Source organism: Chinchilla lanigera, unplaced genomic scaffold, assembly GCF_000276665.1.
Source record: "Chinchilla lanigera isolate Chin_1 unplaced genomic scaffold, ChiLan1.0 scaffold00110, whole genome shotgun sequence".
Lineage (NCBI taxonomy): Eukaryota > Metazoa > Chordata > Mammalia > Rodentia > Chinchillidae > Chinchilla > Chinchilla lanigera.
This window is the reverse complement of record NW_004955511.1, coordinates 5060715-5080765: the sequence shown is the minus strand read 5'-3', so window position 1 is coordinate 5080765 and position 20051 is coordinate 5060715. Positions and strand designations below refer to the sequence as shown.

At 37.0% G+C, this 20051-nt stretch overlaps 1 protein-coding gene across 1 annotated transcript; it reads right to left on the bottom strand.

Annotated features, from left to right (window-relative positions):
* Positions 1-395: 395 nt before the first annotated feature.
* Positions 396-1328, bottom strand: LOC102016940 (olfactory receptor 1086-like). Its single transcript, XM_005408283.1, has one exon. It carries the CDS (start codon positions 1326-1328, stop codon positions 396-398), a length of 933 nt encoding a protein of 310 aa, XP_005408340.1.
* Between the last annotated feature and the right edge of the window lie 18723 nt (positions 1329-20051).

The following is a 20051-nucleotide window of genomic DNA, read 5'->3' as shown; positions in this document are numbered from 1 at the left end:
CCAGTCAACTTAAACAACAAAATTATTTATAAATGTTATTAGGAGAAATTATGAAACACAATTTAGACAGGCTAAGGAAGGGAATGCACAACGTGTTAAAGGTTGCATACAGGCCTGTGTGTGCACTTTGTCCTAAAGTGCTTTTCAGCTGGTACCAGCATCTATGTGTGGAAAACCATGCACATATTGTAATGAACATTGTAAAAGCAAATGGGTGACATTTTTTATCTCTGTTTTAAATACATCACTGGAGAAGATGCTCCTGTTCTTTATCCTAAATAGTTACGAAGGAGAGACATGCATTAGTAAATTAAACATTTTCATCATATTCTCTCTGTACAGACATTAGCATCTCAATCTTAATTTTAGTACTAATTTTAAGGTGAAAAATGTACTTAAAACCTAAACTGGTTTTTCCCCAACCCTTTTCTCATCGCCTCTTTGACGTCTTTGTTCCTCAGGCTGTAGATGACGGGGTTCAGCATGGGAATCACAGTGGTGTAGAATACGGACACCACCATGTCGTGCTCCAAGGCATAGTTGGAACTTGGTCTCACGTACATGAAAAGAACAGTTCCATGGAAAATGGACACTCCGGTTAAGTGAGAGCCACATGTAGAGAAGAACTTTCGTTTCCCTTCTGCAGAGTGTGTCCCAAGAATAGCTGACAGAATGAAACCATAAGAGATCAGGACTATTAACACAGTAAATATCTCGATAGCACCAGCAAAGTAAAAGAGTAGAAGCTGGTTTGTGTGAGTGTCAGAGCAAGAAATCGCGAGCAGAGCAGGGATGTCACAGAAGATGTGTTGGATGACATTCGGCCCACAGAAGGACAGGCTGAAAGTGGCCACCGTGTGCACAGTGGCATGCAGAATCCCCCCAAGGAAGGAAGCGATGATGAGTGGGGCGTAGACCCTGGGCGTCATGCTCACGGAATACAGCAGCGGGTTGTAGATGGCCACATAGCGGTCATAAGCCATTGCAGCCAGGACAAAGCATTCTGCGGTTCCAAACATCACAGCAAGAAACATCTGTGCTGCACATCCGAGGAGTGAAATGACTTTCTTCTTGGACAAGAAACCCACCAACATATTTGGGGTAATAACGGAGGAATAGCAGGCATCCACAGAAGACAAGACACTCAGAAAATAGTACATTGGGTTGTGCAGCCGGGAATCCCCAATGACCAGCAAAATCAGTCCTAAATTTCCCAGGAGAGTGATAAGATAAACTGCTAGAAACAGGAAGAAGAGGATGAGCTGCAGCTCAGGGTTGTCAGTGAATCCCTTCAACACAAATGCAGTGACTTCAGTGAAATTCTTCATGCTGCCAGTCACAGGACGAGCTCGAAGATACTCCTGAGTGTTGGATGCTGTTACTAGGAGAGAACGAACCTTACTGAAATAATAAAAATGGCAACTATGTCTGTGTATTCATTTATTTTTTTTTTGTTGTTTGTTTTTGTTTTTGGTTTTTCTCTGGTACCGGGAACCGAACTCATGACCTTGTGCTTGCCAGGCAGGCGCTTTGCCGCTGAGCTAAATCCCCAGCCCCTGTGTATTCATTTATGTATTTCCATGTGTCTGTGTGTGTGTGTGTGTGTGTGTGTGTGTGCATAGACAGCATAAAATTTCCCAGCAACAGATCCAACTAGAGTGACAAGACAGTAGTAGGAGAGCACATGTCATTCATTGCATGGTCAAGGAGAAAACATATGTTTTTACACACTTAGTAAACTAGTACATAAATCCTAAATCACATGTCAATTGATTAATGTTCCCTTGAATTATATTACCTAGTTTCATATTAAGTCACATTAAAAGACAAAGTACTGTCTAAAAATGTTCCTTATTTCCTAATATTACAAGAGGTATTATATAAGGAGTAGAACATTAAAATAGAGTCACAGCTCCATGTCCGTCATCAACTGTGCAGCATGGTTTAACCTGTCATCCTCACACTGTGAAGAATTAATATTTATTTTACAAGGTTGCTGTAATATTTGATGAGAATTTTGTTGTAAATTGAATCTTTCAAAAACTATAATTATAAAACAAGCTAAATTTGTTGGCTTTACAGAGTATTCAAAGAGGGTTAACTCAATGAAAGACATTTTAGATTATAATTTTGTTCTGCTGTGTGTATATATGTGTATGTATATATATATGTGTGTGAGTTTTAAAAAATTAGCATGCAGTTTATCACAGTTCTGCTTGCTATGCTACAAGGGCCTTACATTTGCTTTGAGTAAGAAGACGTTTTAGCTAAATTATCAGTGGCAGGTTTTCCTATTAGCTGAGAAAATAAAATCATATTCTTATAAGAAAATTAATACCGGAACATAATCAAAAGATTCAGAGTTTTAAGCAGAAATGATTTTGATTCTTGACACTTGAATAATAAAGGATCCATTTATAAAGTAAATGTAAATCAACTTCTGTAACTTCCACCTCAACGGAAGGACTAAGAACTCCAACTATCTTCAATTTTATGATGAAACTCTAAATTTGCCAAAGATAAGCAAAATAGCAATAGCCACTTATTGAAAATTTGTTGCAGGAATGGATTTTGTGTATATTACGTTATTTCACATTTACAGAAACTTTCTCAGCTAATAATTTGAGAATCCAGCTGAGCATGGTGGCACATGCCTGTAATCTCAGCATTCAGGAGGCTGAGGCAGGAAGACTACCATAAGTTCAAGGCCAACCTGGAATACATAGTGAGATTGTGTCTCCAAAAACACAAATAATAATGGTAACAATAGTAATTTCAGAGTCAAGACTGAGGTCTTAGTCTTTCTTAGAGTATATCACACTCTTGGCCTTTTCCTTGTTTTTAATATACTATGGCTTCATATTCCTCCCAGAGAATTAAAGCAAATCATGAGTCTTGATGTGTTTTGAGATTTTTAAGCAACTCAACCTTGAGGAATATGAAAGAAATAGTTATATTAAGTAGATAACATCACTGATATAAATTTTAAGTGGTTATTGATAGTTTTCTTTATAATATCAAACTGTAAGACCCCAGATAGTTGAATATGTCAAATACTTCAGTCCACTCTCTTGACAGATTTCATAATTTGTTCTTACTTTGAACTATCTTCATCAGCCATAAAAATGAAACCACTTCGTAAAGAGCACTCTTACTTACCTATACAACTAAAAATTAAATCTTTTTAAACTTTCTTTCTTTCCAATAAGTGTTTGCTTAAGTTCTTAGACAGAACATGGATAAACTGGATCCTAATAAATAAATTTCATTCACATTTGCAACAGGCAAGAAACGTTTAAGACAATATTTGGTTTTCAGTAGCAAAATAGTTTCTAAAAATAACGTAGATATCCTTGAAATCTTAGGTTCCACCTGCACAAATACACTTTAAACTATTTGAAGTTTTCCCTTACCCAAGACACAGCAAATGCAGCTTGGGTACACTGTGAGGATGTCTAAGTGAGGTTGTTTTCACCCAGGCGTTTCACTTTTAATGAAGCCCATGGATGTTCCTAGGGGCATAGGCTTCAATTATCTGCTGTTCCAAAATAGCAACATAATGACTCACTTCCTAATTTAACAAGTAAATGTCCTGGAATAAGGCTTAACTAGTTGCTATTTATTGAGTGGTATACTTCAGACTCTCTTTAAACTGTTTTTGAAGTTTTAAAGTTTACACTTTTTATTCGTACCTGTTTTCAGTATCATATTGAATTGTTTAAAGTACTTCAGATTTGCATTTCCCTGATGATCAATGATGTTGAATATGTTGTTTTTAATCCTGTTAACCATTTTCTCATTGAAGAAAAGTGAATTCAAGTCATTTGTCTATTTATAAACTAGGCATACTTTGTTTTTGAGTTTCAAAGATTTCTTACATATTTTCATTATTAATCCATATTGGGTGGATTAATAATGGTTTACAAACACTGTCTTCTGTTTTTTAGTTTGCCTTTTCAATCTGCTTCATTTTTCTCTTTGTTGTGCAGAAGGGTTTCATTTGATCTGGTCTCTCTCCTCTAATTTTGTTTAATTTCTTGACTTTTGTGTCGCACTTGAGAAATCATTGCCAAGTCCAAAGTACTGAATCTTTTCCCTGAAGATTTGTTCTAGGGCATTACAGTCAGGACTTATGTTCACATCTTGAATTCCTTTGGTGTTGAATTTTCTATATGGTATAAATGGAGGTTCTCATTCTTGTCCACATTGTTTTCCCAATGTCGTTTGTTGAGGTGAATCTTCTTTCTTCCTCTGTGTTGAAGATCAGCTGACCATGTATGTGTGAAATTGTTTCTTGGCTGTTAACTGGGTTCTACTACTCAAAAAATATTTTCTTTATGCAAGTGCCACACCCTTTAAATACACCTTTTATTTACTGAACTGAAATTTATTTGTGCTAAGATTACATGTTAATGCAGTACCATTGCTTTTTTCTAAACATATGCACAGTGTCGTGTACAAAATCAGTTAAACATTTTATCTCTTCAAAGAATAATCATTTCTTTTTGATGAAAGATTCACAATTCAACTGCAATGAAACAAAGCTCTTCTGGGTAAGATGCTGGACAGAACCTGTATCATGCTGAGGAAAAGGCATTCTCAGGGCATAACCCATGAAGGACAGTGACTCTTTTGCTGTGTGCAAATACAAGCACTGATCTGAAGATTGAGTCACCACTGGTGCACCATTCTCCGACCTCTTATGCATTCAAGGAACAGAATGTGAACAAGGTCAGACTATCTGTCATGCAGAGGCCAATTTAAATGCTAGTGTCACAAGGTGTTGCTCACGGAAGAACTGCATGCACTGTTCACAGCCACTGTTAAGAAATATCTTTCTGACAACCAACTGCCTGAAAGGTGTCTTCTTCTGATGGACAGTGTGTTGGCACACCCTCCAGCCTTAGTGGGTGACTATGGAGAGCCCTTCCTGGTCCTTGTTGTGGCCCAGAAAGTTTATATTTGTAATCCCATGGAAAAATTATTGGAATTCTAGTGAGTTAATTTCAATCTACCACTTCCAGTGCAAGCCATGGAGAGAATAAAGACTGTAAGCCATATTTGTAGTTATGGGGAGCCAAGGGTCCCTAAGTCCAACCACAATGGTGGCTAATTGGAAGAAAGGCCCTGAACCAGGATTGAACCCAGATTATATTCATTTTTGAGGAAAGGCTTGAGGATGCATGACTAGGAGAGTTGCAGGAAGTACATGAGTGCCATGAGCTGGGCTAGGTAGGAGGCCTGAAATCACCTCTGCAGATGCAGAGAGCAGGATCTGCAGAAAGAGTAATCTGCATCACACAACTGAGATAGTGTCTAATGTTTTGAGGTTGGTGCTTCAGCTCTGATGTGTGATCTTTTAAGCCCTGGGAAGTCACAGCCTCTTATCTTGAGGCTCGACCCCAGCTGACTGTGTTGGGTACAGCTCTTCATCCCGCCTCCTCCCGGCTTACACGTGGGACCAATGGCTGGGGGAGCCTGTGGTAACACTGCCCTGTCATCTTTGCTTCAAAGACTATACATCAGCACCTTGGTTGGACCGATTTGCTCTGCTTAAAGCCAATTGAAGCGATAAGGAAAAGTCCTAGCCAGCTCTGTACATATCAGTACGTGGAAATAGGGTCAGGCTCAGCCAAAATGGAGACAACTGCTCCTCCTTCAAGGAGAGTTGTCCAGGTGGTCCTCCACAGATGATATGGACACTGAGTATGACTTCATAAAGATCAAGCCCTCCCACCCCCACCCAAATGACAGGTTTTCTGCAGCCCATGGACCAGCAAGTGAATGGGAACTTCTAGAATCTGTACACAAACATGTTCTTCGCCAGTTGTTGTAATGCCACTGAAGAGGCATCCATGACCCTCAGAGAGTTCTTGAAGAAACATGTGAATGTCCTCCACTGCACCAACCTCACTGACAAAGCCCGGGAAGACATTACCTACTGGATCTTAAACTCAGCCTGGAGAAAACTGCGGCCAGAATGTGTCAGTGAACGTGACTTTGAAGGGTCCACAGAGCAGGTAGTGGAGGAGACTGTGTCCATGGGCAAGAGCTTGGGTCTGGACACTGATGGTGCAGACATGAAGGAGCTTGCTGAACTCTAGAGTGAGCAGCAGAAGGTGATTACTGAGGAGCATCCACTGAGGAAGAAGAAGACAGGGAGGAGGTCAGCAGTGATATGAGAAAACCCATTTGGAAAAGTGGAATGAAATGAGTGGCAGGATTTCTTTGAGAAGCACCACGTTGTATAACTGTAACTAACAGAGTGTTGACTCTGATGAACAATAGCATGGTCTCTTATTTCTGGAGGGTTATGCAGAGCAGAAAAAGACAAGTGACATCAGACAGATTTTCCATCAAGATTGCCCCCACAGCTAAGAGACAAAGAAGAGGGGAAGCACCTGGATCTCTCTGATCTCCTATGGATGAGGCTCTCTCTCCAAACAATAACCTCCTCCCTACCCACCTTCTTATCCTCCATGCCAGAGGTCGCTTCCAGCTAGGTCACTTCTCTTTCTCTTTATCATGTATGAACTGTCCTTCGTTTCATACTTTTGTGATTAAAAATACATATGGTTCAGAACAGACTAATCTTATCTATGTTGTACTTTACAGGAAAATTTGATTCATTTCACAAACGAAATCAGTCCTTGGCCACATTCACAGGCATCAGGACAGTTTAACCTTCTTTGACTATAATCTTAGGGGTAAGAACAGACTAATCTCATTTACGTAGAACCTTTTGGAGAAATTTGATTAATTTCCTGACCAATGCAGTTTGTGACCCGAGGTACTACTGTAATATTAATTTCTGAGGGACCTCTTTTCAGTATTTCTGTGCAGGACATACCAATCTACATTCTTGCCAACAATGTACACGGGTTCCCTTTTCTGCACACCCTGGACAGCACTTGTTATCTTTTGTCTTTTGATAACATTCATGCTTACTCTGGTGAGCCGATACCTCACTGTGGGTTTGATTTGCTTTGGCCTCATCAGAGAAGTTAGTGATATTGAACATTGTTATGTGTCTGATGTATCAGTTAGTGCTCCCTAGAGAAACAGTTTTCATAAAAGATATATAAGTATATAAGGATTTACAACGTAGGCTTACAATGGCTGCCCATGACTTGGGTGTGGAAGAGTGCAAAAGGACCATTTCACACTGGAGACCCAAAAGATCCAGCCAAAGACCTGGAGCTCAGTGTAGTGTCCTGTGCAAGTCTGTTTCAGGAGCCCAGGGTCTGCATTCTAAGCCAGGAGGCAATGTCCAAGGTGAGAATGCAGATTGGAGCTGCCTCCAGATTTCCCTGACAGAAGGCCTAAGGATGGGGCCTCTTAACATCTGCATCATCCCTGCATTTAGGGTGAAGTCAAAGTATCATTCTTGGGACTCCTCTGTCCTACTCTAGGTGAATGAAATCCTACATCGTTCTGTGCTGCCCATGTTTGGGTTGGTGTTGGTGGAGGCAGTCACTGGTCACCAAAGTCAGCACTAAAGTGAGTCAAGCTTGGTCAGCACAGTTACGAGGATGGCACTGTCTCAGCGGCCCATCCAAGTGACCATGACGGACTGCGACTGTCCTCAAGTCCTTCCTCTCTGCATGGTGTCTGGGCAGCTCCATAACTTCTGTCTACAAACACCAGTCTGGGGCTAGCTATGCTCTCAAAAGAGAAAGTGGTGAAGTCAGCCACATGGCCCTGAGGGCTGGGGCCAAGCTGGGTCACAACCAACGCTCCCTGCAAGGGAGTCTTGGGTGAGGGGCTCCCCATCCCACTCTAAACCTGAAACTGATGCACACAAAGTGTGAGTTTGTCCCACCCCATGTAGGTCTCTATCCAGTGTCAGTGATGCACTGTGTACTTTAAAATATTGTGATTCTATATCTAGGAGGGGAATTTTAGAGCAATATATTACTTCCATGCTTGTATTTATGGGAACCACTGAACTGCTTCCAGCAATAATTAATCCATTTTGCCTTACCATTAGCAATGCAGAAGAGTGTCGGTTCTTTACTTTCTTCCCAACGCTTGCTAATTCTACCTGTGTTTTCAAAATACCACTTCTGGGTAGTGGTACACCATTACACGTTTATGTTTCCTGAGCGAAAAGTGATGAACAGAATTCCCATAGAAAAAGAAATAATACTAAGACTCAGTGAATGGCACTGTATTAAGTTAAAAATATTCCGCATGAAAGAGGAAACAATTGACAGAGTGAAGATTCCATATACAGAATGGGAAAAATACTTTGTCAGCTATCCCTCTGAGATAGATTTATATTTAGAATACAGAGATAACACAAAAGAGTTGAGACACAAAAAATAAATACCCCAGTCAAACTGGACAAAATAGATGAAGAGACACTGCTCCCAAACAGACTTTTAAATGGCCAATAAGTACTTGAAAAAAAAATTATCATCTTAAGGCATTAGGGAAACACAAGTCAAAACAAGCCTTAGATTCTGTCTACCCCAGTCAGAATGGCATCACCCGGAACACAAACAGCAAAAATCGCTGGTGAGGGAACATGGACAAAAGAGCCCTGCTACACTGTTTGTCAACATGTACACTAGTGAAACCACCATCGAAACTGGCATGCGGATTCTTCAAAAAATTGAAAGGGAAATTGCATGTGTTACAGCTATGCCCCCCTGGGTATTTTCCCCAAAGCGTTAAAGTTGTCACACTTATAAACGCATATCCATATTAACAGCAGCAGAATTCACAATGGTCAAGAAATGGAAATAGCCTAGATGCCCCTCAATGGGTACATGCACAAAATGCAGAATACACACCAAAAAGAATTCTGTTCTGCCATACAACAGAATAAATTCATGGTATTTGTAGAAAAATGAATGACACTGAGACCGTAATGTGAAGTGAAGTGAGACACAGAAAGTTAAAGATTGCATGGTTTCTTTTATATAAAGAACCTAAGATACAAATAATTTAAAGAATACTATGAAGGAGAGTTGGTAGGAAACAAAGAGTAAACATGTTTGAGATGTGGAAGGGGAACAAAGGGAAGGGGAGAAAGGGGGTGGTGCGTAAAGGGGCATAAAAATGATCAAGATCCAGTACATATGGGTCAATTCTCCCAAACTAATGGAATTATTGCACATCACACACATGACAACTAGAGCAATACTACTAATCACCTTTGGCTCACTTCCTCACTACTTCATCCAATCCTAATTTGTTCTCAAATGCACAGACTCCAAATATAATTAACATACATAGTAAGCGATTCATTCTCCAGCATATGAACACTGGATGGCCACAGTCAAATCACAGCAATGCACAAAAGTCGTTGCTATTTAATTTTGATAAAGATGATTTTTTCATTTGCTTCTTGTGCTTCACTTTTTGGTTTGTTTCCCTTATTTAAGAATTCATTACCAAAACTGTTTACGTGAAGTGACATGTACATACTTGAAGTCATATGTATATAATGAAGTCACATGCATAGCAAGGTAGAGGTACAAGTTCTTTGCATGAGAACATCCAGTTGTCCAAGTTCTCTAAGTTCACTTTAATCAGGGTTCCAACTAACCACAATGGCATGTCATGGTTTTCCTTGATTTTGTAAAACCAGACTTACTTTGCAATATTAGCTACAGATGTTCAACTAAATTTCTTCCAATTATTTCTGTGACTGTTAACGGACATATTAGAACATTTTGCCCTCTCTACTTGATTGGAAATTATTTGTAGGATGTGGATGGCCTGAAAACTACTATGCATGATCCATGTAGCTAGACTACATTCATGTTTATAAAATGTGAGCAAAATTAAGAATAAAAATATGTGACTGGGATTCTGTGTTGGAAATGATTGATTCAAAAACAAATTCTCATCTTATTTAAATGCTTGGAATAAATGTTTAACAATCAAGATAATTAAATCTCAACAGCTTATTATTATATAGGATTTTTAAGAAACCATTCAAATGATGTTTACATAGTTTCACTGATTTATAAATAAATCAGTTATAAATATATATCCATATACAGACACACATATGTATACATTTATCCTATCATATTATGACAAATATATTTTACAAAGAGTTATGGAAAATGATAAAATACTCTAGCAATAGTGGTTCTGCTAAATTGGATAGAGGAAATGGGAGTAGGAGAACTGAGATGAATGAAAATTTAGTTTAGTCATTATAAGACATTAGTTTAAAGTAAAAAGGCATATATTATAAAGCTATAGCTTAATGTGAGTGATCAAAATATGGGTAAATGATGTCATTTGTGCACACATAGATGTGTGTTCATTTCTTTGTGTATGTGTGTGTATGTGTTTTATGACCAAGTGGTGATCTTACTTTCAGAGATTTAACTACTGAACTAAAGCATGTTTATGTAGATGAGATAAAGCAGAAGCAAAAAAAATAAACTACAACTTTGATGAATATAGTAAAATCCATCTATTTTTAATTTGACTGGAAGTCACAGGAAAATGTGGAACTCAACTCCACCAGTTCAATAATAGGTGTGATTCAAGTACTATGAAATGTCGATCTAAAAGAAAGTGTGCATGATCCAGCTTTATATTGTGTTCATGACCCACATGTCATATTGGGCTGTCTCTCCAATTTTATTCATCTTTAGAATAGCAATGAAGTTGAATAAAAAAGCAACACAACAATGTACAGCCAGGTGAAGTAATTAAACATGTAACACAATTAAATGTGTAACACATTTTGATTTGTAATGCAATTTAATATGTTAGTTCGTGTTAAAAATTTATAATGACCATATATTTGAAGTGATATCATCATATACTTTATCTACAATTTTCAAATATTGAATCCTAAAATTAATATTATTACAAAATTATTGAAAAAGCATGTGGCTAGAAACTTGATTCAATTATTTAACATTTTAGCCACATAAAATGTATATTTTGCAAGTATTAATACACAAATATGATTCTAATGGAATTAAATCAAAAAAATTCTACATGAAATATTTTCAGTATGATTATTCTTTCTGCCCCTTTTCTATATTTCTGAACTATCCTTTAAGAAAAAAGAAATAATGGTGTGATGTGCTGATATTAAAAGTACATAATCACAGTTCTACTTAATACATTACAGTGGGTTTAATTTTGCTTTATGTAAATTAAATAGCAACAACTTTGATGTTGAGGAATATAGCTAAACTGCCCTCAAGACTGCATTTCTACTGAGTGATAACGCAAATTTGACTTGATTGGTGTGAGCACATACCGAAAGGACTCACGTATATATGACACAATGACTCTGAGACAATGACTCTGATTCTTGGGGAATTTAGTACCACCAGGCCAAGAGTTAAAATCAGTGAGAAACCACATGCTCAAACACAATTAGAATAGGCAGGAAATTTCAAATATTTTGGGTTCATCCATTAAGCACTATGTCTGCAAAGCTCGAGAAAAAAAAGTTACAGCCGTGGCAGATTTGCTATAGGAGTACACCTTCATGCACACTGATTCATTTCAGCTTTGCAGCTACTTACACAACTAATAAGTAGCAGAGACAAGATTTCACCGTGTATGTCTCAGAGTGCACACAAGGTTCAGTGTCTTACACTGCCTCTTGTTAGACCAGAGCTTCGCTTTGCAAGTTGTGTACCCAAACTCCACCCTACCCTGGGAAGCAAGTCAAAGCACGGTTCTTAATATGCGTGGATTTTTGAAAAAAAAAATTTACTAGAGGATAAAAAAAAAAATTTACTAGAGGATGATTAGAAATACACAGTGTTCTAAATCTGCTGTTCTATAATTTAGCTAGTAAAAGGATTATTGATTATCTTTGTTTTCACAGCAAAACATTTCCTTTCTGAGAGTTAATAGGTTGAATGTATTCTTGCCTTCTTCTAGTAGATTCGTGATTGGTCTACTAGGAAGTGTTAATTTTATACATTTATAGAGAAATTTGTATAAATCAGAGATAGATGAATACAGTCTAGTCACTTATGCAGTTAGCAATAATAAAAAGGGTTTATAGTGTGTTTAAAAGCTAAAGTGTGTAAAAACAAATTGCTCATGACTTTTTAGCTCTCTAAAATATTCTCCAAGTGATTTCAATATTTCTCTTATTATGGAACAGCAAATTTGAGTTTAACTATATGAAGAATGGTTTATTTGCATCGTTTATATTCATTTACCCAGTGGCTGAGGAAGCCTACAGGAGAGGTTCCAGGGGGAATATGCACCAATTACCTTCCAGTTAACATAACGGCATGATGATTTCCTTCCTAAAAACATGATAAATGCCCTGGGAAAAGGCTCCACATGTTGAAATTCCCAAAATGAGTGGAGTTACTCAGGACCTAATTAAAATGATGTCTTACATAATGTGTTTTAAAATGTAATTTTTGCCAGTAAATTTTAAGGTCAGAGAAAATATGACATGGCTTTCATATTAGGTTATAATTTCACTCCTTGAAGTTTGGACTCCTCAAAGTGACCATATAAACAATTTTCTACTGCAACAAGTGAGCGATTATGGCAAACAGCAGCAATGTAACACCACCATTACTTTCTCTAATGGGACAGAGCATATGGGGGTACAATCATTCAAATGTTACTTTAACTTTGCTCAAATTATAAACTGCTGTGTTTGGAGCAAATGCAGTGAGAAATCAGGCTAAGTGGTGGATTATTACTCAAGTAGTTGGAAAACCAAAAATTCTGTATGTTTGGAGGCAGTAAAAAATTTAAGTTAGACTTCACAAGGTATATTTCTGCTCATGTTGGATAATAAAATTTACTCAAATGAAGCATAACATGTGTATGTACATATGCATGCATATATGTATGTATCCATCCATCCCTTCATCTGTTCACTCACTCATACATAGTCAGTAAGCACACAGAAGCAGACACACAGACACACTGAAGTGCCTGTGGGTTCATGATAAACTGAACAGTGGTAGAAAAGAGAGGCACAGAAGAATTTCTTTCCAAGATACACTTGACATTAAAGAAGTTACCAACAAGAAACTGTGAAAATTATTCACCATATGCAGTTTGAAGTTTAGGATATCAAAATGATTTGCAAAGTTGTGTATATATTTTAATCATAAGCCCATTACAGTTTTTACTATGTGCAAGTGAAATTGGAAAATAATATGAGGTAGAAACAACACCATGAAGAGAAGCAAACATGAGAAAGGGATAAAATATCACATGAGGGTTTAGACATATTTTAGGGAAGTTGTATTATATACATCCGTGAAGATGAGAAACTTGAGCCAAAGCATCATAAAGCATTGAAACTTTAAAAGTTTTCTTAATAGTGGATCTCACTTAAAAATGAGTAGACAACAAAAGAAGCCAGACACATAAGTGTATAATTAGGTATGATGAATAGAATTTAATAATAACAGAAAAATGAATCAAATAGACAAGACAAGCAACAACAAAAACCACCCCAAACAAAAACCATCTTTAATACCATATCTCCATCAAAATATTTCAGCAAAAACATGGCTGAAAAAAATCTTCAACAAAATGCCAGCAATTTCAATCCAAAAAAAAATTTTAAAAGTTACTGTGTACAATAAAGTAAAATTCTTTTCAGTGATGCAAGGATGGTTCAACATAAGGAAATAAATATATTTCACATTAAATGAATGAAGGAAAAAAATCAGTCATTTTAATAAATTAAAGAAATACATGAGATAAAATTCAAAAGTTCTTCATGATAAAAATGTTGAAATATTGTTTGTAGAAGTAAAATAACTTAATATAATGAAGGTAATTTAAAATACACTGATTGTTAACATTATGTTGAATGGGAAAGCAGAGCTGAACATGTACATTTTTTTCTAAGGTCTGAAACAAGACAAACAGACTCCCTTCCACCTCTTCTACTCACCAGTATTAGAAGCTTTATGCAGAGCACACAAACAAGAAAAAGAGGCAAACAAAATCTGAATCAGGAAAGAAATGTCAAATTGTCATTGTTTGCGGGTGGTAGTATCATATGTGTAGTAAACCCCCCAAACCCCATCAAAAACTACTAGAACTAATAAATAAATTTAGTAAAGTTGCAAAATACAAAATCAGCATACATAAATCATTAGCATTGCTATGCCTCAGTATTGAATTATGTGAAATAAAAACAAGGGACACAATCACATTTACAAGAACTACAAAAATCATCTAAGAATAAATTTAAATAAAAAGGTGAAGATATCTACAAGTAAAATCATAAACTATTAATGAAAGAAATTAAGGGGGAGGTAAAGTGAAAGACACCTCGTGTCCAGGCTTTGGAATAAACAACATTTTTTTAAAAAAAAAACCTGCTGAAACAGATCTTCAGAGTCACTAAAATTCCTATCTAAATACCAATGAAATTCTTCACAAAATTAGGAAAAATCCTAAAAATTATACCCAAAACTCCACCTCCAAGCTGTCATGCAGGCAAAGCCAAGTTGACCAATGTGAACAAGCCAGGAAATCTTGCAAAAGCTGACTTCAAATATACTACAAAGGTGTAGTAACTAAAATAATATGGTATTGGCTTTAAAGTACAACACGTGAGTTTCTATAATAAATCTATGATCAAGTTTTTTGACACAGGTGTTTACACACAGACCCTGGTGAAAGGAGAGTGTACACACCAGAATTTACTGTGAAAAGTGTAACTCCAGAAGGCAACCCTCTTTCTGTGGCCTCTTTTGTCCCTCTCGGACAGAAGCTTTCTTTCTCTCAATAAACTCTTCTGACTGTTAACCTCCATTCTTCCTAGAATTCGTTCCTCGATTTTCAATAACAGGAACCTCAATGTCTAGGACATTTAGTAGGTTGAGAGTTACATTTCCCCTATAATATTTGGAAGTCTTCCATCAAGATAATTGGATGGAGGATGTACTTGGTAAGGACCATACCCTGTGATCCTGTCAACTCCATCAGCTGTCAAGGTAGCAGGCTCCTGGATACACCACACCTGACTCAAGTCCTGGGAACCAGAGACTTGCTGAGTGTGAGCAATCATCCAAATACTGTGAACTCATAGAACACTTAAGATTCTTGTTCAAGAAAAAAAACCAAAGCCTTCAGATAAGTGATCTAAGATGTTACTCCTAGTGCTTTTACTAATCACTTCACCACCTAAGGGAGAAGACCATTCCTTTCTAATGTAGGCACACGAATATGTGGAGTCGTTACAACAAACATCTTGCTGAATTTGTAGCCTGTTCCCCTTGTAGAGTCCATCAGGACTTCCCTGGTGAGTACCCCCACTTCAAGGAGATGACTGGAATAAACTACAAGACTGTACAGATGGGTTACAAAAGAGTTCAATGGCTCATAGTTTAGCCTGCCAATGTAAGGTAGCTGAGGAATATAAACCATACTCTAATGATCCTGGGCATAACAGAATTTTTTCTAGCAATGCCCTTGAATGCTTTTTAAAGGCTCTAGTAAGACCCCTATTGAGGAAGAGTAAGAGTCCTATCCTGAGGGCCAACAAGCACAGATATCAATATAGCTATTTTGTGATATAGCATGATTATCTATGGTTAACCCTCACTATAGGACATCTTAGTAGAAAGGCTCCTTATGTTTGGAACAAAAACATCTCTCCTATTCTCATTGGCCTAACTGCTAAATACTTGGGGTGGACACCTCCCACACAATGTATATACACAATAACTTTACAGCCTGAAGATTAGTTTGTAACAAACTAGTTTAATTGCTGCAGAATTAGATGGGAAGCTCTCATGGCACTCATGGTCCTGTGGAACCAATTTGTGGCCCTGACTAACCCCCAGATAGATAGGGAGATGCACTTTGGGATTTGTATGGTTACAAGGCAGAAGTGTCAAAAGTATTGGCAAACCTGCAAACTTTCTCCAGCTATGGCATCAATGATCTAGACGTGTGTTTCACTGATACGGTCATTTGGCTTCTGTCCTTATCCCTTCCCTAGGGTTAGAGGATGTCACACAACACTTCAAGGCCTTAAGTAACTATACTTGGCAGGCCTTACACATTACTGTGGCTGGTCTCGATCCTGAATGAAGAATAAAATTAATGAGGCAAGCCATCCTCCAAACTTGGATTGTAATTAGACATTCTAACAGCAGCACAAGGGTGTACTTGTGCAATTACAAAAACTGAATTTTATGTGTACCTTCCTGATCCTTCTGCTAATATCTCAGTAACTGTTCAAGATATTAGGTAGCAGGTTAATGACATGTCAGATTCTGAAATTCCCTTGACTTTCTCCTTATCCTCTTTATGGGGAGCTATTACTGGTTCCTCCTGGTGGAAAACTTTGTTGACTGTATTCATAATTATCCTGTTGATCTTGTTTGGCCCATGCATACTTAATTGCTTCTTTGGTCTTGTCTCCTCCAGATTGTTTTCTTATTTCCAGTGTTTATCACTTCATATTTTCTTTTGCAAACATTGTCTCTGTGCCTGTGTCTTACTGTGTCATTTTTTGATCAGGCAAGAAATTTCCACAATATTTTTAGAAATTTTTTATGTTTTTAGCTAGAATCAAAGCTGTGAATTGTGTAAGGGGGTCCCCAAACAAGAATTGTCCAAAGAAAACTAAAAGGTTGACTTACAATGCTGTTAAATTTCTACTAATATAATGTTGTAATATGCAGGACTTGTAGTTATATTCATATCATTGTAACTAACCTGTTAATATTTCCAAATATGGATTCAATTGATTCATTTATTATTCCCTTCCATTATAGCACTCTAAAATTAGGGAAACTTAATATTTAGACAAATATACTAAGTGATCATAACTTAAACTTTCACATTTCCAGATCCTGTGTGTTTCCAGGGTATCAAGGGAATTCGAGAGGTTATATATCCAAGGAAAGGAATTGGATTGCAGAAAATCTGTTATCATCCTGATAGCATATACTTGTTATCCATACTGGAAATGATTTTTTAAAGCTCTATGCTTATTCATCTTTCACTTTATTTCACTGGGCAGAATATATTCAAGTAATAATTTTGACCATGTCATTCACTGCTCCACACCATTCAGTCATTTACAGTGGAAAAAACAAAATTATCTTCGTACTTTCTTCCCCAGAAGAGAGTGGGTGTGTATTCTCCTTACAGCATCCCTGTGGACTTCAAGAAGATTACAAGGACCTAATATAAAAAAGCAAGCATCTACTATCTTCTCTGCCTTAAGTTGGTGAAGAGTTCGTTTCCAGTGGTGAGTGGAAAGGCCATCTATAGCTTATGAGATATTTAGATACTGGAGTCAGTGTTGAATTTGAATCTAAAACGTATGCCTCAATATTGAAGTCTAACAGAAAGATCTAACCTGATGTTATATCAAAAGCTGAAACTTGTAACTTTCGGGGGACATAGCAGCAAAAATAGGGAGAATACCCTACAGCTCTCACTGACTAGAACTGTGATTTAAGAATCTGCTTTAATTTGCTTGAGAAAGGATAACGGTCAGAACAAGGGAGTAGTATTAATGAATATAATTGGCATAAGGGACACCATTTATAGCATATTACATTTTAAATAGGTATTGGTATTTTTGGATTTTTTTCTTATGAAAAAGGTGTTATAAATGTATATTAATTCTGGAAATAATGTCATGCCATCTTTCCAAAGTTTTTCTTCCTTTTCAAAATTGTTTTAGTGATTTCAAGTCTTTTGGATTTTCACATCAATTTTTGAAAAGGCTGCCAGTGAAAAAAACCTGGAATTTTCATTAGAACTAGATATTAGATCAGCTTTTGGAAAATTGTTATCTTCAAGTATTTTACCCTATAATGTGTCTTAAAATCTTCAGTTTCTCTTACTGTTTTCTAGTTTTCTGTATACAAGTCTAGTAAATTTTGTGGTGAGATTTATCACTATTTCATATTTTAATGCTCTTGCAAACAGTGTTTTGTTTTTATTTGTCACCATGAAGTGGAAATACAGTTTCTATTTAATAAACTTGATTTTTAAGAAAGATTTAAATTTTAAATTTATGTCTCTATTAGAAAATTCATACAGTAGGCTGCTTAGCTTTATTTATTTTAAATGTCATAGTCTTCTCTGATTGCTTTGTAAGTGAATTTGAATATGAGAAAGCATGCTTTTGTGTTGTTTCTCAGTGAGAATTTCTGAACCCTAGCACATCCCAATGAGCCTGCAGTATGGTGAAGTGTAAGTGAGGACCGAAACCTGGGCACGAATCACAGCTGTGCTGCTGTGTGACTCCGTCAATTTCTGTGTGTACCTGGACTGCAGCTTTCTCATCAATGCAGGGATGCTGAACCAGTCACTTTAGAGTTGTTGTGCAGACACTATAAGGTAAAGAGCACACAATTTTCATCCTTTATAGAATCACAGTAATGTGACAGTTGCTGTGTAGTTTTCTCTCTTTTAGAGCTCATTGTTCGTAACATGGCTAGTCATTTGTGTTTTCAGACTTTGAGAAAAGGGAGACTGAATTTTCTTTGCTTTTTCTGATTATTCATTTTTGTTAAAAAATTCTGAGATCTCTATTTTTGTCTATAACTTGTCCACATGAAATCAGAGAAGCCAAATGCACTCAGATCAAACTTCCTAAATGGTGAGTTGCCCAAGATGTCAGTGTTGTGAGCATCTTGGATAAAGTATTGAAAACCAACCTTACTGTAGATGATTCTTCCAGTTCCTGAATAGTGACGTCAGTAATGGCTCTATTAAGACATGATCTGGAACAACATGTACTTCATTAATTCACAAACCTCCTGTTTGCTCCATAGTAAAGAACAGAGGCATCACTGTTTGCTAGAAAATCTAGACCCTGTATCACTTTGAACGTTGTTGTTCTGATTTGTTTATGTTTATGATACTGGTATGCTGTTACTGTTCTATTTTTTTGTTGTTGTTTGTTTGTTTCTCATTTACTACTCTCTCTAAAATTAAAAAAAAAAAAGGTAAAGGTGTACCACTTCCTCATGATGAATCTAATCACTATGTACTACAAACATATGCAACCAAAAAAGGTCAAGAGGATTTTCTTTAAAAGTGTTAATTGCATTGCATTTCTCCCCTGCCTAGACAGAAAGATGTCTTAGTTATTTTTTTCTTATTGCTGGGACAAAATAACCAACACCCAAAATTAAGGAAGGAAAGATTTATTTAGCTCACAGTTTGTGCAGGTTTCAGTCCATAATTGGCTGGCTCCAAGACAGGGTGGCATGGCAGAGGAGCAACAGTTCATGGCAGAGGAAGACAGTAAAAGCAGCAAGAGTAAAAAGGAGGTGGGGGTGGGGGTGATATAGCTCAGCAGCGCAGTGCCTGTCTGGCAAGCACAATGTCCTTAGTTTGATTCCCTGAACCAAAATATTAAAAAAAAAATTAAAAAAATTTAAAAAGTTAAAAATTTTTTTAAAAGGGGCAGAAAAGCAAGCCTCTTTTCCTCCCTTATATTGTATGTGGGCTATCCCCCAGGGTTCTCGCCTTTTCCGGGGTCTTTGTTCTCGCCCCCCCAGGGTTGATGTAGCACTCATATCATCTTCATGCCCTCCTCTTGCACAGGATGAGGATGTTTCCAAAGTGAGGACCCTGGCCCCCTGCTGAGTCACTTAGTTAAGCTTCTAAACTGTTCAAGTTGACACAATGCATCAATGATTACAGATATTTTAAATTCTAGTGTTTTGTACAATATTGGGGTTCACTGAGTATAATAGCCTCAACATGGAATTTTAATGAATATGAAGTGTCTTATAAAACCTGCTCATAACTGAATAAAGGAATGCTTAGCTTTCTGTTAGGAGTCCAATAATTGCTAAATGATATAATGATACATTCTTTTTTATTTTTGATACATTCTTTTTTTGTTTGTTTGTTTGTTTTCCAGTACCGCTAATTGAACTCATGACCTTGTGCTTGCCAGGCAGGCAAAATCTCCAGCCCTGCTGAGCTAAATCCCCAGCCCCTCTAAATGATATAATGAAAACTTGATTTTAGAATTAACTATTTACATTGTGGTTTAGTAAGAGTTGGAATGCAGGTTTCATATGTTTCATCCTCCATATATATGAAACTTTAATGAAATATTTTAATGT

Bases quoted from the DNA above. Each gene is read 5' to 3' on its own strand.
- LOC102016940 (XM_005408283.1), bottom strand. From the start codon at position 1,328: ATGAAGAATTTCACTGAAGTCACTGCATTTGTGTTGAAGGGATTCACT.